Raw genomic sequence first — 14,925 nt, 5'->3', positions numbered from 1 at the left:
TTGTTTATCAGTTAGTGTCTTCATGTATCTCGTAGCCACGACATCGTACATTGGCGCCCAATTAAGTGTATACAGACAGCGGAGCGATGGACATGGGGCGGTGGGAGAAACATGAACCATGAGACCGGAATCATGGAAGCGGGCAGGCAGCAGCCAGGGACTGGGTTGGTGTGATGAAGCCATTGATGGGTGGCAACAGGTGTTGAGTATGTAGACTCACACTGTTCACCAGTACCACTTTGCCATGGATCTGTTGTTAGCTCTATCACTTGCGCGAAGCTCAGCTCACGTTGGCACACAAGCGACCACATCGTGACCTTGGGCCAGGCCTGTCTCATACTCCTCGCGCACGGCGAGGAAGACGTCCATTGTCGCGCGCGCGTCCTCGATCTGGTCTCTGTCAGCTGAATCGAGACATAACCAACCAGCTTACCGGACTGTGTTCCCCCGTCTGGATCTCCCTCCCCAACACCTCCTTGCTGAGTGCGCGGAGGCTCGGATACTGGCCCTCGTGGACGATGTTGGTGAGCTTCCTGAGCGGGTAGAAGAGTGCCGTGTCGCGCACGTCCTCGTAGACGTGCCGGTGGGACAGAGCCGCGAGGTCGTTGAACAGGGCGTGCCCGATGATAATCTTGTCTTTGATGACGGCCTTGACTTGCTCTACCACGGTCTCGTACGTCGGCGCTAGGTGTCAGCTACCGGCCGAAGATGGCCAACATACCGCCGGTCAGATCAGTCGCACGGATACCGCTCGCTGGTTGTTAGCTCTGTCACGGAGTTGAGGACAGTTAGCTTACAGTCGGTACGGTAGTCGATGACGTTGTGGGGGTGCACAAACACGTACGAGTGGTACACTACGGCGCCAGTGTGGTCCACAATGGCCACCCTGCTGGGTCAGCCTTTTCCGTCGACGAGGACGCACCCACCTTGCGAGCGCCTGTTTGGTGCGGCACCCCACCATCTCGCAGTCTGCCGTCAGCTATCCTGCTTGCAGTACGGAATGTAACGTACCGATAGCAAGGTATCTGTCTAGAGTGACGGTCATGATGGTATAATGTGAGAATGATGGAGGAAGGAACGAAGGAAGACACGCTTTCCCTATCCGTTCCAGTAGTGGTCGTCGCCGGTGGAGGTCCCAGCTCATGTCCTGTGTCACAACACCGAAGCCGACTTTGGCGTCTCATCTCACTCCATCACCGCCTCCGACACTTCTCCCTGCCCATTTCCAAGCATACCCGGGCCATACTAGCTCTGATGCTCCCCACTCCCGGTACCGCGGGGTTCACACCCGCCCTCGTCGCGGCCATCTCCAACGAACCCGCGCTCCGCGGCTGGGATCCTGATGCGGGCCTCGTCGCCGTCGTCCTCCTGGCACTTACAGTCAAGTGCGGCGGCGTGATTGTCGATGTGGCTACACACAGAGCACAGGCGCCAGCGACAAACATTGCGCGTGCAGCCAGGGTGGCCTCTGCTGTGAGTTGTCGTGGCCAGCTATTTGCGCTGTGTGTGACAGCTGCTTTGCACATCGGGTCCTTCAAGCTGACATCTCCAAGCTCACCGAGTCCGTCTTTGGGCTCGAAACCCGTGTTCTCCACCTCGGCTCCTCAAGTTATACCAGCGAGGTTAAGCTTGAGCCCTCCACAGAAGCCCTCGTCATCACGGGGCTCGAGGAGGCGCCGCCGGCCGTCCTCGTCAAGCTGCGCTCCGAGGCCGCGCGGGAACGTTCCCGTCAGCCGCTGCTGGTCTGGGTGCGCGATGAAGACCGAGATGGTGCGCCAATGTGGCTGGTGAGTCTCGATCGCAGGTGAAGGTCTGCTCCCCCGTTAACCCGCCCAGCTCGACCTGTTTGCATGCTCGACACCCCTGGACATGAAGGACGTCGACCTCCCTCCCATGGGTCTCTCGCGCACTGCCCTCGTCCCACCACAGTACATTGCCGACCTCCGCGATCTCCTCATCCTCACACATATCCACCCCCCACTCGAACTCCACATTGCCAACGTCATCGCCGCTGCATGCCTGCATCCACAACTCGAGGCCAACATTAGCCAGAGCGGCAACACGGCCGTGACGCAACTCGTCAAGGCTCATCGCCTCCTGTCGGAACCTTTCCCACTCCCCCACAGCTGGCAGACATCTCTGGAGACATGGCGACGGACCAACGACCCGTCGGGAAGCGACAAGCGTGTCGGCCGTGCTGCTCGCGCCGATACGAGCTTCATCGGCGGGCCAGGCGGCGTCGCTACCTGGGCTGTGCGAGCTGGCGAGGTGCCGCGCGCCGACAAGATGCTCGGCTACGGCGCGCAAGATTGGTACTGCACACCAGACAATGTTGCCGGCGCATGGGAGCTGGCGATCCGTCACCGTATCCGTGTACGAGAGCCTGGTGACGCTGCACTGTATGCGCTCAACGCCACGGCGCAGGACCGGGCCGAGCATGCACGCAAGCACCAGACCGTGCAAGCTGCAAAGGACGCGGCGCGGAAGAGACGAATGGTGCTGGACGAGGCTCTGGACGGTATGCTTCTCTCGGTCTAGTGGTGCTAGTGCCCGTTGATTGTCGGTGTTGTGGGCCGAGGCCATGCCCGGATGTCGGGCGGAACCTTGGCTTTGTTGACATCAATTGTTTGGTTTCGCGCATTATCTTTTCAATGGCGAGAGAGTGGGAGAGGCGCGCGTGGATTGGGACGTAGTATCGTAGCACTGTGTGCGTAAACTGTGCGTGCTACGGCAGCGACCGGTGGCTGGCGAGCGTGCGGTAAACAACGACCAGCATGACGTGCATGGTGGAGGATCTGAGGGCTCATCCAGTTCACAGACCACCCACCCCACAAGTGTCTTCCCCCGTCGCCTTCTCTCTCCACTGTTGTTTTGCCCTTCTCTCTTCTCCCATCCTCTCATACTGCGACTGCCATCATCCCATATCCCTCCCATCCCCCAAAGCACACACCCCCACCACAGTCGACAGGCTCGGCAGGCCAGCATGCGCTCCCTCCTTGGTTCGCTCGACCGCCGCCGCAGCCGTGATGGCCGCGACCGCGACTACAACACGGTTGCCCCTACTCCTAGCCGCAACCTGTACACCAAGGCTCGCCATGGCACTCCCCCAAGCAGCGGCAGCGACAGCATCGAGTACATGGACATTTCGGCTGAGATGCCTCGGCGCGAGTCCGTGTCCTCACGCCGGTCGATGCAGTCGATACGTTCTGGTGGCGGTCTCGCGGCCAAGCTCGCGCGTACCTTCTCCTTTACGCGCCGCCAGGTCATCACCACTCCGAGCGCGCGCGAGATCAGTGCTCCCATAACACACGAGATCAGTGCTCCCATTGCCGCCTCTGTCACACGTCGTGGTGTCGCCATCTCCGAGTTTGGTTCTCCTATTGCTGCAGGCACCAACTCGATCGGCGGCGACTGGGCAGAGATTGTTCGCGTTGTCACTGTTGACGACCTGCCCGAGGAAGATGAGGGTTCTGGTACGTCCATTGTCGTTGTCGTTGGCTAACGGCCAGGCGCGTTTATTCCTCGCCGCTCGAGCCTACCCCCACGACCCCGCGTGTCTCCTCTCCACCGTCCCTCGCCGTTTGATGCGCGCACACTGCCGTCGCGCATGGTTCACACCGAGCACCGCCGCGCAATGCTCATACCCACTCTGTCTTCCTTCTCCCCAGCCTCCCCTCGCTCGCACTATGCCGACTCGTCTCCCTCATCCAAAAGGTCCCCTCAGGCCCCCTCCTGCCACTACCCTCTTCCAGTCTCGGACGTGTTCATGTCGTCGCCACTGCGCAACCGCATCAGCTTTTCGACCGCCTCTAGCCCGTTGGCTGTAGGCTCACACACAAGCCGCAGTAGCGGCGAGACTTCATTTGGATCTACCCATGCCTGCGTGCCGGTCTCGCCGGCATCCACGGCGTACATGTCACATCCCTTCCGCACGGCTTCACCCGCCTCGGCCGCCCGCCACTCGCCCGCACACGGCAGGTCGTACTCGATGGGCCCGACAACCTCGCACCTCCGTGCACGCTCCACCCGGCCAACCGCCGAGTTTCGCATTCGTCGCAAGCCTGTGCCAGCTATCATGGAGGACGAGGTTAGCACCAGCAGCTTACGCGCTTCCAAGCTTCGGCCCATCACCTCGACCCCCCAACACAAGCGTGGCGGCCTGGAGACAAGCCAGACGCACCCGTCCCTCTCGCGCGAGCTCGACTCTCTGTTTGACGAGCTGCTCGACCAGTGTCGCACAAGCACGCCCACAAAGCACCGACGCGCCAGGTCCCTGTCCACGGTGGTGGACATGTCGTCGGAGAGCCTGTCAAGTCCTCGCCATGCTGCCGTGCGCATGCGGTCGCGCGGTGCACTGCAGCCCTCGCGTTCGCAGCCGAACAGCGAGGCCGAGGCCGAAGCTGAGAGCGGCCCCGAGTCGGACAAGCGCCGCCGCCAGTCCAAAGTTCCTTCCTCGCCATCGCGTCCTCGGCACCACCCGGCAGCCGACCTCGCCCCATTCTTCCCCTCGGGCCGGAGCTTTGAGCCCCTCCGCGCGCCCAAGTCCAGGCCCAAGTCCACACCCCCACCCATGCGTGGGCTGCACCCCATCACTCCAAAGACCCCCGAGGGACGTGTCAAGACTGTCGTGCAGGAGATTGAGCGCAGGGTGAGTTGCTACGGCGTTAATCAGGGTGGTCGCTCACAGCAACTCAGAACTCGTCCCCACCCAGCTGCACGACTACACCTATTAGGAGTGGGTAGCGTTTCTGGGTAATGGGTGCTTACCCGGCAGACCTCGGCGACATTCTTGACCAGAACTCGGGCGTCAACTCGAACGAGCTCACCCTCGAGTCCAAGCGCATGAGTGAGCTCAGTAGACTCCCGGAACAAGCTGACAGTCAGTGGAAGAAGCCCGCCTGCGCCGCCGCGCCCACCTGGCCAACTAAACCCCCTACAAACTGAGCGAGCACCCGGAAACGAACCAAGTCCTGTCCCTCATGTCCCCCGCTCCCCTCTCTCCTGAGTATTCTCATAACACACACACACTGTAGCATTGCGGCCCTTTGTACAGGGCGGAAGAAAGAGTATAAACAACCTGGTTGGTAGTAGCACGAGTCGTTCAGAGACTCCCTGTTTTTTGTATTTGGCGCGGACGTATGTATCCGGCCTGAATGTGTCATGTACAGGTTGCGAACGAATAAAGGGGAAATAAGCGAAAGCGAAAGGAGGTGACAAGGTGGTGGGTAGCTCTTGGGGTGGTGGGTCCGTCGTGACTTGTTTGGTGGGTGACAATTTGGGGTCGTGTCTCTTGGGTTGGCTGTGGTAGGCGCGGTGTGTGCCGCGGCCCACGAAGCCGTTCTAATTTGTATCTTGTTATGTTTTGTCTAGTGGGTGGTTCCCTGCGCCTGGACAGCGGCGTGCGTGACCACTCTAGCCCAGTGCTTGAGGACGCCGCGTCCGCGCTCGTGGACGGGGAAACGGCCCGGGTCGCGCACGATGATCACGGCGTGCGAGTTGGCCACGTCCGGGAACCAGGCCAGGTGCTTGATGGGCTGGAGCTGGTTGAGGTAGTATGCCATGCGGAGCTGGGGGTCGGTGAGGCGCGCAAGCACCGTAGGCTGGAGGGGCAGGAGCGGGGCCGTGTCCGCGTCGTCGTCCTCATAGCTGCTGTCCTCGGACGAGGACATGGCGTACTGGTGCTTGCCGGGCTTGTAGATTGTCTTGATGGCGGCCGAAGAGGTGTCGCCCAGGCCGAAATCGTACTCGGCAGCCTGGATCAGGTCCTGCTCGAGGTTACGCTCCACCGCGCGGATGGCGTTGCGGAGGGCATCGATGCCCATGCCGTTGGGCGAGGGGATGGGCGAGACAATGTCCGCGCCGAGCTTGTGCTCTGCGTTGTGAGGGGTACCCGTGCGCGCGAGGCCTTGGAGACGAAGACGGGAGCGGGTGGTGTCGAGCGAGAAACGCAGAACAATGAGGATGAACAGGAGAGGGACAAGGAGGGGGAAAAGGGCGAGAATGATCTGGACAGAGTCAGCAGAGTCGGTAACGGCGTGGTCAATGCTTCGACAAGGATGACCACGAGCCAATTGCCCACTCACATAGTTCAGAGGCCAGCGGAAACGGAGGGTAGGCGGGAGCGTTCCCATCTTGTGTGCCCACTTCTTCTTGAGCTTCTTGTCCGAGACAGGGTAGTACCAGTCGCTAACGATACCGGCCTCATCCGCAGCGACCTTGAGGCCGCGCTCGGCCCACTGCGCAAAGTGATCGGACGTCTCGATGGCGGCCGAGGGGTACGGAACAGTAGCATCGTTGACCACACTGGCGTAGATGTGAACGCCGTCAAACTTGGCGAGGCCCTTGTGGAAGACCTGCTCTGGGACCCGTTAGCGCGCCCGCCGGTGACGATTGGGGGGTGTCAGTAAACGCACTGGGGTCGGCCATGATCTCGAGGACGGGACGCGGGTCCTCCTTGCTATACTTGTCGACCACATGGATCTGGTTTCCGGAGCGGGAGAGGAGCTTGCTTCCAAGGAACGTGACACACACGGAGAGGAAGGTGTCTGCAAGGTCAGTCTTGGATCGAGGACCCTCACGGTTGCTTGGGGGTTGTTGGGAGGGCGATATCCGGATACCCAGGTCCCACTGACATGTGTCCAGGGACTGCCCGGAAAATGGCTGTGGCCCACCTCGCCCAAACTCCACTCACTGTAACGCGGGATGCCAAGGTGCGGCGTCGCGATCGTCGTGAATGACACGGGGGCGTGCTTGTTAAAGAAGGACGGCGAGCGGGCGTTGAGAAGGCCGACGAGGTAACGCGCGACGACTGGGGGTTAGCGGTGTATCTAGCTGTAGGGGCTGCTCCGAACAGCTGGGAGAAGAGGCGTCGCCTGTGAGCGTCGGGACAGGCATCCTTGACGGCGACCAACGGAGGCCAGGCGCCTGGGGGAACACTCTGTCCGCTCTCGTGACACGACCAGGCTTGTCTGTATATCGGCCAGTCCTTTCCACACGCGTACTCACGTCCTCCAAGGGAATATCCCATCTGCGCGTCAGTCCAAAGTCCGTCCACGGTTGCCGCTTCTCATGCATCCGCGCTCAGCTGTCCAGCCAGCCAACGTTCTGGAACTGGGTCATGCATTGCCCCGCCACAGCGCCGCTTGGCGCGGCACGTGTTGGCGAAAACCCGCCTGGCCCGCCTTATGGCGGGAACACACAGAGAGGGGGGCTGACGGTAAACAAGCGCTACTCACGACACTGAATTTAGCCACACGGCGGCCGTCGGCCTCGAGGCGTGCAACGTGCTGGTCGACCTGGGGGTATCAGCACGGGCTCGCGTCCATGTGAGTTTTGTGCATGGGGGTGTGGGAGAAGGCGGTGGGTGGGAAGTCTTCGGAGTAGGCACGGGGGTGGATAGGCGATAAGAGGCGGGGGGGATGGGATATGTGGGGGAGCTGGGAAAGATATGGATGGGGCATGGAGTCTCGGTGGTGGACGGACGCCAGAGGAAACTGGCGACCTGATAACACAGCTGTGCGAGCACGTTCCCCGTACCCCCCGGTTCCCACTGTGCAAAAACCCAAAAGGAAGACGCTGTACTCACCTCCCACGCGACACGGCTGGCGCACACGTCGATTCCATCATACGTGAGCTGCGAAGTCATGCCCTCGGCAACGACGACCACCAGTTCTTCGCCAGCACTGGCGGGAGCCTGTGGCATAAAGCTGTGGGTGTGGGTGAAGGGGTTGGTAGGCTCTGCGTCGGGCGAGTGTGCAGGGGTGATGAGGGGCGACCCGTTGTCGGGCGGGGTCTGAGCCGCGCTGTCGTCGCCGAGAGAAGCGGCCCAGGCGGCCTCGAGCTCGGTGCGGGCCGCTACGAGGTGGCACGGCTTGCCTGAATGTCAGCTATGGTGTTGCGGATACGGCGGACTCACCCCAGAGGCCATGGATGAGGAGGAAGAGGTGCACGTCTTTGGACGTTGTCATGGTTGGGGGGTGGTTTGTTGGAGAAGGGGAGAGTGGGAGGATGGAGGATTGTGATTGTCGCCAAAGCAAGTCCTTCTAATATCCTGTTACGCGTGCTTTGCACTTTGCGCTGTTGCACTACTGTGACACACCGCTTGCAGCTTGGCCGCCTGTCGCCTGCGTCGACAAGGCGTGCAGACACACCCCGCATGCGGATGGATTGTGCGACATTTTTGGGTGGCGAGATTGTTGTCGCCCAGGCACAGCCGCGCCCAGTCCTCCAGTCCGGCCAGTCCGTTAATCCGTTACGCGCGCTCGCGCGTCGGCCCCCCCCCCCCCCCCCAGCCACCACCCAAAAGAAAAGACATGCGCCATCACAATGCCAATTCAGTTGCATTTTGACACTTTCTGGATGCGGCATTCGTCATCAACAGAGATCAAAAGAGATCAAAAGATCAGCAACCCGTGTCAGTTTGGTTATACCCGTATCCGGCCTCTTCGCCTCTTCTGGGCCTTTGGCCACGGGCGCCACTGGCCACTGGGCACATCAGAAACCCAGAAGGCAGGCAGCATTACGCATGCTCGATTACCAGCACCGACAGCCCAACACTCACATGCGACACAGGAATGGGTGTCTCTCTGCTAGCTGCTGCAAACGTCTGCCCTCTGCTTGCTGGTTTGTTGAATCATCTGCCCTGTGTCGCACGGGAGGTGGATGGATGTCGCCGCGCACTGCTGACCGTACGACGGCCTCTCGAAAAACGACACCGCCATAGCACATGACGCCTCCCCTCCTGTGCATATCTTCTCTGAATGCACACACCAAAACTGACTGGGCCATGCAGCCGACACATTCAGTCGCCATCGCCATCACCCACCCCACACCGTGTTTGAGCTTCAAGGGCTGGTGCCACTGTTCATCCTGCTAGATGCGTGCTAATTTGCCTGCCTCCTGCTTCCTGCCAGCTGCCTAGTCACCCGCGGCTCACGTCGTGTCGGCGGCGGGGGGGAGTTGTTACTGCTTGCTTGTTGCCTTTTGTGGTCCCAAAAAAAACACAGAGATTGTCCACACCGCCGCCACCACGTCCGCTGCCTGCGTGAGACTTGTCGCTTTCGCACTCTCGCTCTCGCCGTCTCCGTCGTCTCCACTACCGCTGCTCGCACTCGCACTCGCATTCTGCGCTTAGGCCGAGGCGGGGGCGGCGGCCTTCTTGGCCTTCTTCTTCGAGGCACGGAGGGGGGCGGCGATGAGGGCCTTGAGCTCCTCGTCCTGGACCGACTTGGTCGAGGTGACCTTGTCACTGGGATGGTTGTCAGTAGAGTTTTGGGGTGCAACTACGTTTATGATAAAACTTACGCAGAGTACCACACGGGGGTGGGCGAGAGGAGGAGGGGGCCGGCGGGGAGGAGGGCGATGGTGAAGAAGAACTCGGCGACGATAGAGCCGGCGGCGGTCTGGGTGACCTCGTAGGGCTTGAGGAGGCCGTGGGCGACCGCCTCCTGGACACCCATGCGGGCGCGCTTCTGGTCCTCGAGGACGCGGAGGGTGAAGGGGAAGGCGCCGGCCTTCTTCTGGACCTCGGAGAAGGTGGTGCGCGAGGTCTTCATCTTGAGCTGGTAGTTGACGTCGTTGGCGCGCTTGTAGACGGTGGTGCGGCTGTCCTCGGCACGGGCCTTGCCGTCGGTGCCGGTGACGAGGAGGACGTCGACACCGTAAACCTCACCCTCCTCAAAGGTGGCCGACTCGTGGTCGCGCTTGAGCTCCGGGGTGGCGCCCAGGAGGATGCGCTTCTTGCCGTCGGTGACGTTCTGCTCGTGCTGGCACGAGAGCATGCCCTGCACGGCGACAACGTCAAACTCCTTGGCGACCTTGTCAACAACCTCGGTAACGTCCCAGTTGCGGGCGCCGACCTTGAGGGTGCGCATAGCGGCCTGGGCGGCGTCGTAGGCGGCCTTGATGACGTCGGCAGCGGCACCGTCCTTCTTGTCACCGACAATGAGGGTCTCGGCGTGGGTCACGGGGTAGCCGTCAATCTGGACACCGAGCATGATCTTGACGACATCGCCGTCCTTGAGCTCGACCTCGGCGTCCGACGAGAGGGGCGAGAAGTGCGAGACAACGTTGTTGACCGAAATGCAGGTGGGGAAAGCCGAGCCTGGAAGGGAAAGCGGTCAGAATACACAAACGTCCGCCCACATCAAAACAACAAGTGATGGCTCACCCTTGCCGACCTTGACACCATTCTTGGCCTTGTTCCAGAGGGGAGCAATGGCCTCGGCGACGAGCTTGTCACCCCTGTGCACACATGTCAGCTGGGCCGCTCCTTCTGGAGCACAGCAGTCATCTTACGCACTCGACACAGAGCTCGAGGGCCTTCTTGCCGGCGGTGACCTGGGGGACGAGCTTCTTGAGGACCTCACCAACGGCCTGGCCGGCGGTGGTGTACTTGGTGAGACTGTCCTGTCAGTGCTTATTCTGGAGGCATGGCTAGGTAGTCGAGCATCTTGTCCATTACCGGGACCTATTGCTGCAGCACGAGACCACCTCTTGTGAACCAACTCACACGTCGTTGGAAAGACCCTTCTCGACCTCCTCCTCCTTCTTCTCGGCGGCGGGGGCGGGCTTCTTAAGGTCGACGGCGGGGAGCGACATGACGGGCTGGGGGGGTTGGGTAGGGGGGGGGGAGGGGGGAAGGGGTATGTGGTGGGTGGTTAGATGCTCTTGAGCAAGGGTGATTGTTCTAGGCGGTCGCTGGTAAACTTGCCTTTGCTCTCGAAACGCTGCCTGGCAGGCAGTGTTGGCGAAAATTGCTTCCGTCGGGCGTGGGACCCCGCGCCGTCAGTCTCAATGTCTCCATTTTGGTGCTGCAGTGCGCGGAGTTGGGTGAGTGTGGCACTGTGAGCGTATGACATCACCGGAACCGAGAGGCGGCTTTGAGTCAAAACGGGCTTCATTTTGAGCGCAGACGTCAGTTGATCAGTTGACATCAGGTAGAGACCCCTTTATTTTGCTTCTGGTAGCGTCGTGCTCCACACCTCACGCTCAATTGACGGTGGGCATCCCATCCACTAAACGGCAGGCACGCATGAAGAGAGACTCTTGCTGGTGCCAGTTGGACACGGCATTTTTTTTGGTCGTGTTCGCACCCTCACGTGGCAGGTCCTGCAGACGCGCAGACTGAGGTGAGGTCTTCCAGTGACGGTCGCATTGTCGATGCGATCCGGTGGCGGCTTGTCGGGTGCAGAAAGCTGGTGCTCGTCCAAGACGCTGACGTAGCACGGAGCCACTTGAAACCCGCTGACGTTTGCCAACGCATGCTGTCGGCACCGAACGCGCATGCCTCCTCCCGCTGCGACGCGACTTGATATGGATTCTGCCGTTCTGCAACCCCAGCCAAATGGTCATCTTTACAGACCACAGACAGGTTTCGAAGGATTCCAGCGTATGGCGCTCGGCCCCGTCCCGGCCAGGCTATGTCTAGCTTCATGTTCCAACGTCGTGACATGTGGTGATCCATAGCGCGGGTCAGAGGATCAGAGAGACCCATTGCCAAGGTCAGTTCAGGAGGTTGATTGTCGTTTTGGACGAGTTTTTCCGGCGGTGTCTTGTGTCACTCGTGGCAAGTGCCACTACCGTCGTAACGACACCAGGTGGGCTGGCATTGTGCACACGTACATCACACTACATATGCACATCGAAACTGTACTCAACCCATGGAAGGTGGCGGCGGGGAGAGGCAAGGAGGGGAGGGGAGGGCGGGAGTTCGATCGTGGCTTTGACGAGGTCAATACCAGTTTTCATGTCCTTGTGCGCCTGTCACTCATACCTCAAGAATCCTGTCGTCCCCGGGGAGCCCGGAACAACATCGGCAGTCAAAGTATCGCTAAAGCCGTCACGCTTCTAGCGACCGAGTGATCGACAGACAGTACGTACTGTACCCTACTCTCACCGGGACATTGGAGCTTGCGGCAACGTCCGTCGGAATGTGCCGCAGTCAACCACAGCCGGACGAGCCCGTGGGCCGTGGTGGTACGCTTCTGAGCCAGCTGGGCGTTCCAGTGCTACGGCGAAGGTTAAGGCTGAGGCTGCTTGCTTCTTGCTCCGCAGGAGAAGGCTGCACACGATATCTTGCGCAATGCTCCGGAGCTGCAACGGGGGAGGGAGAACGGGAACCGCAACCGAGCGACTTTGGGAAGATGCCCAGTGCGAGGAGAATCGAATTGAAAAAATCCGTCTCCAGCACCAAGTGGTAGTGTCCAGTGTCCAGCAGCATCCTCATCGGTACCGCAAGCGGGGTCAGGCTACTAGAGCGATACCCGCAGAGTCAACTACGGGCAGGACTTGACACTAGCAGGGTACCAGCACGACGACCGGTACTGCCACCCAGCAGATGGCGCCCGGGGTGGCTAAACCGCTTGGTGATCGTCAGGTTGCGGGACAATCCAAAAGGTCCCAAGACTAGCAACGCTCGTTTCCGTTCTAGCGTCGCATAAGCGTTACTCAGGTCAAGGAAACCCTCCCAATTAGTACCGGTATGCGCATTAGGGTCCCTCTTTAAATGGTGCAGGCTGGCCCACAGGCCTGTAGGGGTGTGATAGGGCTATAGGGCGGTGTGGTGGGCGTAGTGTTGCCGCCTGGCTGGCGAGAGGTGGCGCCACACGATCTGCCCGGGCCATAGTCGCTACCCAAAGCAGTTGAGTTTAAGCAATCGCGACGTTAAAAAGCAAGAGCCAGCGGACGGACCGCTCGGCACGGCCTAGCAGATCCGGGAATGAGCATATGGCCAGATTCCTCACTAGCTGGCCAGACCTGAGCTCGAGGCGGGTGCCGAGTCCGGCACGCAAGTCGGTCGTTGTACGCGCCGCAGGAAGCCTGCGGGCGGTGTGGCAATGTCTGCATGGCTGCATGGCTCCTTGGCCGTGGGTTATTCCTGGCGATGCAGCGGGTGTGGCAATGGACGCAGGCAAGGGCTGGGGCGGAATGCAACCTGTCCTGTTGCTGGGTGGACGTTCGTGGACGGTGGTACGTACGGTGTAGGTATCGCATGTGCCAGCCCAATGCCTTTGTATTGTTCTGGCGTTCCCTACGCCGTCCCTGGTGTGAGCCTGAAAGGCTTCAATAGTCATCTCGTTTTTCGATCGCAGAAGACGCCTCCGCCCAGCGCCATATGAGACACCGGCGTAGCTGGCAACGCACGCTTTGCACGCAGGTTGCGCACAGAGGTACAGAGAGCCAAAGCCACAGTGTGTACGGGCCACATCTTTGCGGGCCGGATGCAGAAGTGTAGAGAGTGCAACGACGCCGCTCGCACACAATGCATGGGGGAGGGCAGTAATTGAATGAGGCCTTCTGTAGGAGAGTGAGACGGGGGTTGTTGCGTCTATCGGACGCGACCGCCGGGCCGCCTTGAGGCCTTGAGCCTTGTTACAGCTTGTCACATGTCGTGTCAGACGTGTTCGCCGCCGCTGGCTGCTGGCTGCTGGCCCTGCTTTCTCCCCCGCCAAATGGTCCGACCAAGAACATAATTGTAACAGGAGTTGCATTACGTACAAAAGCTATAGAGCAACGGACCACAACCTTTACGGTTGGACACACGCGTGGGCTGCATACCGCCCGTGTAGAGTGGCTGCGGACCGAGGGCCGAAAGGAGGTGGCGGCATTCTTAGCGGGGCGTGTGAGGAGGTGACTGACACGGGCTGCTGGTGTTGGCCTGGCCGGCCTGGGCTTTTGTCTCATCAGTTCATGAAGCCTTAAGGTCCATCAGGCCCGGAAGAGCCGTGTGTGAGAATGGTGTCGTTAGTGTTTCTGGTGGGGGTCGGTAAAGCGAGCGGTGATGTGGATGCTAACAGTCAGATCCAGTAGAGAGAGCCGCGGATGCATGTGCAGGTATGTGTGTGTGTGTGTGTGGACGGATGAAGTGGGTGTGTGGTGGGAGAGGGAGAAGACGACCAAGGAAGACGAGGAAGGCGACAGAGGAAGACAAGGGTGCGTGTGTGTTCAGGGGCGATAAATGCAATGAGGCGTCGAACCCTTTGGAACGTCAACAATCGATCGCGTGTTTGCGGCTTGGGGACATGAGCAGGAGCTGGTGTGCCCCTCTGTCCCCCTCTGCCCACCTGCCTGGCCTGCCCCTGCGCCCACCGGCCGCGAAAACCGAATCTAGGTGCGGCGCAGTGACAATCCCTGAATGCGGCTCCCTGCCCGCCCGGGCCGTTGTGCCCACAGAAAGCGATATCCCACACCCGCAGACCCCAAACCCCCCCCGATTATTATTTTATTATATCATTGTGTGCACCACGTTGCTGCATTGCTGCATGCATATTGCAATTGCAATGCAGGGCTGCAGGACATACAACAATGCGTGGAAGAGAGGATATCTGCGGATATGCTCTGTTATTATGGGTGCTGTGGACGACTGCTATGTTCTGCGCGTTGCTTTCGGGAACAGGGGACACGGGCATGAGGGGGGGTTTGGGGGCACTAAACGAGCAAAGCACGGAGCAGCACCGAGCACCGAGCAGCAGCAGCAGCGGCGGCGGTGTGACACCTGCAATGAGCTTTGGTGCATTGTCTCGTCTCTGCGTCGACTGCCGATCGCACACGCGCTTGTCCGTTTACGTTACCGTGCACACCACCACCCCGCCCGCAAACGACGCTTCTTTGGCCCGGCACGGTGACACACACACACAAACTCTCCCTCTCTCTCGCTGTCCGATCCACCACCATCCTCTCATACACCCCTTCTTCATCTTGCACCATACACACACACACACCACTGCCTTTCGCACACCCACCCACCCACCGTCCCCACCACAAGCATGACGGCACCGACACGCTGCTAGAACCCCATCCCCGGACACCGCTGCAAGGGGGGAACCCATCGCAACACTGACCATCTCGACGGTCGCCCGGTTGCCGACACACCCCTCCCTTCCCATTCCACCCCCCCCCCCCCCTCCCCCCCATCGTCGTCCAGCC

At 60.4% G+C, this 14,925-nt stretch overlaps 5 protein-coding genes across 5 annotated transcripts; 2 read left to right on the top strand and 3 right to left on the bottom strand.

The window, feature by feature from the left end:
• Window positions 1-225: 225 nt before the first annotated feature.
• EHS24_005764 (uncharacterized protein) lies at window positions 226-1,045 on the bottom strand (the record flags this gene model as incomplete). Its single annotated transcript, XM_028621248.1, has 6 exons — window positions 226-250; window positions 290-390; window positions 434-660; window positions 722-754; window positions 798-854; window positions 1,012-1,045. 6 exons carry the CDS (start codon window positions 1,043-1,045, stop codon window positions 226-228), a joined length of 477 nt encoding a protein of 158 aa, XP_028477700.1.
• A 209-nt stretch (window positions 1,046-1,254) lies between these two features.
• EHS24_005763 (uncharacterized protein) lies at window positions 1,255-2,538 on the top strand (the record flags this gene model as incomplete). The annotated part of the gene is made up of 3 exons (XM_028621247.1): window positions 1,255-1,473; window positions 1,554-1,787; window positions 1,837-2,538. 3 exons carry the CDS (start codon window positions 1,255-1,257, stop codon window positions 2,536-2,538), a joined length of 1,155 nt encoding a protein of 384 aa, XP_028477699.1.
• A 445-nt stretch (window positions 2,539-2,983) lies between these two features.
• Window positions 2,984-4,928, top strand: EHS24_005762 (uncharacterized protein; the record flags this gene model as incomplete). Its single annotated transcript, XM_028621246.1, has 5 exons — window positions 2,984-3,473; window positions 3,510-4,648; window positions 4,696-4,735; window positions 4,775-4,846; window positions 4,885-4,928. The coding sequence occupies 5 exons, from the start codon at window positions 2,984-2,986 to the stop codon at window positions 4,926-4,928; spliced, it is 1,785 nt and encodes a 594-aa protein (XP_028477698.1).
• Window positions 4,929-5,366: 438 nt separating this feature from the next.
• On the bottom strand, window positions 5,367-7,967 carry EHS24_005761 (uncharacterized protein; the record flags this gene model as incomplete). Its single annotated transcript, XM_028621245.1, has 8 exons — window positions 5,367-6,005; window positions 6,084-6,358; window positions 6,414-6,545; window positions 6,692-6,808; window positions 7,006-7,027; window positions 7,236-7,295; window positions 7,586-7,854; window positions 7,916-7,967. The coding sequence occupies 8 exons, from the start codon at window positions 7,965-7,967 to the stop codon at window positions 5,367-5,369; spliced, it is 1,566 nt and encodes a 521-aa protein (XP_028477697.1).
• A 1,162-nt stretch (window positions 7,968-9,129) lies between these two features.
• On the bottom strand, window positions 9,130-10,599 carry CDB4 (Curved DNA-binding protein (42 kDa protein); the record flags this gene model as incomplete). The annotated part of the gene is made up of 5 exons (XM_028621244.1): window positions 9,130-9,247; window positions 9,304-10,102; window positions 10,169-10,242; window positions 10,301-10,402; window positions 10,511-10,599. 5 exons carry the CDS (start codon window positions 10,597-10,599, stop codon window positions 9,130-9,132), a joined length of 1,182 nt encoding a protein of 393 aa, XP_028477696.1.
• Between the last annotated feature and the right edge of the window lie 4,326 nt (window positions 10,600-14,925).

This window comes from Apiotrichum porosum (genome assembly GCF_003942205.1).
Source record: "Apiotrichum porosum strain DSM 27194 chromosome Unknown scaffold_3, whole genome shotgun sequence".
Lineage (NCBI taxonomy): Eukaryota > Fungi > Basidiomycota > Tremellomycetes > Trichosporonales > Trichosporonaceae > Apiotrichum > Apiotrichum porosum.
The sequence above is the reverse complement of the archived record's forward strand: the minus strand, read 5'-3'. Positions and strand labels throughout refer to the sequence as shown.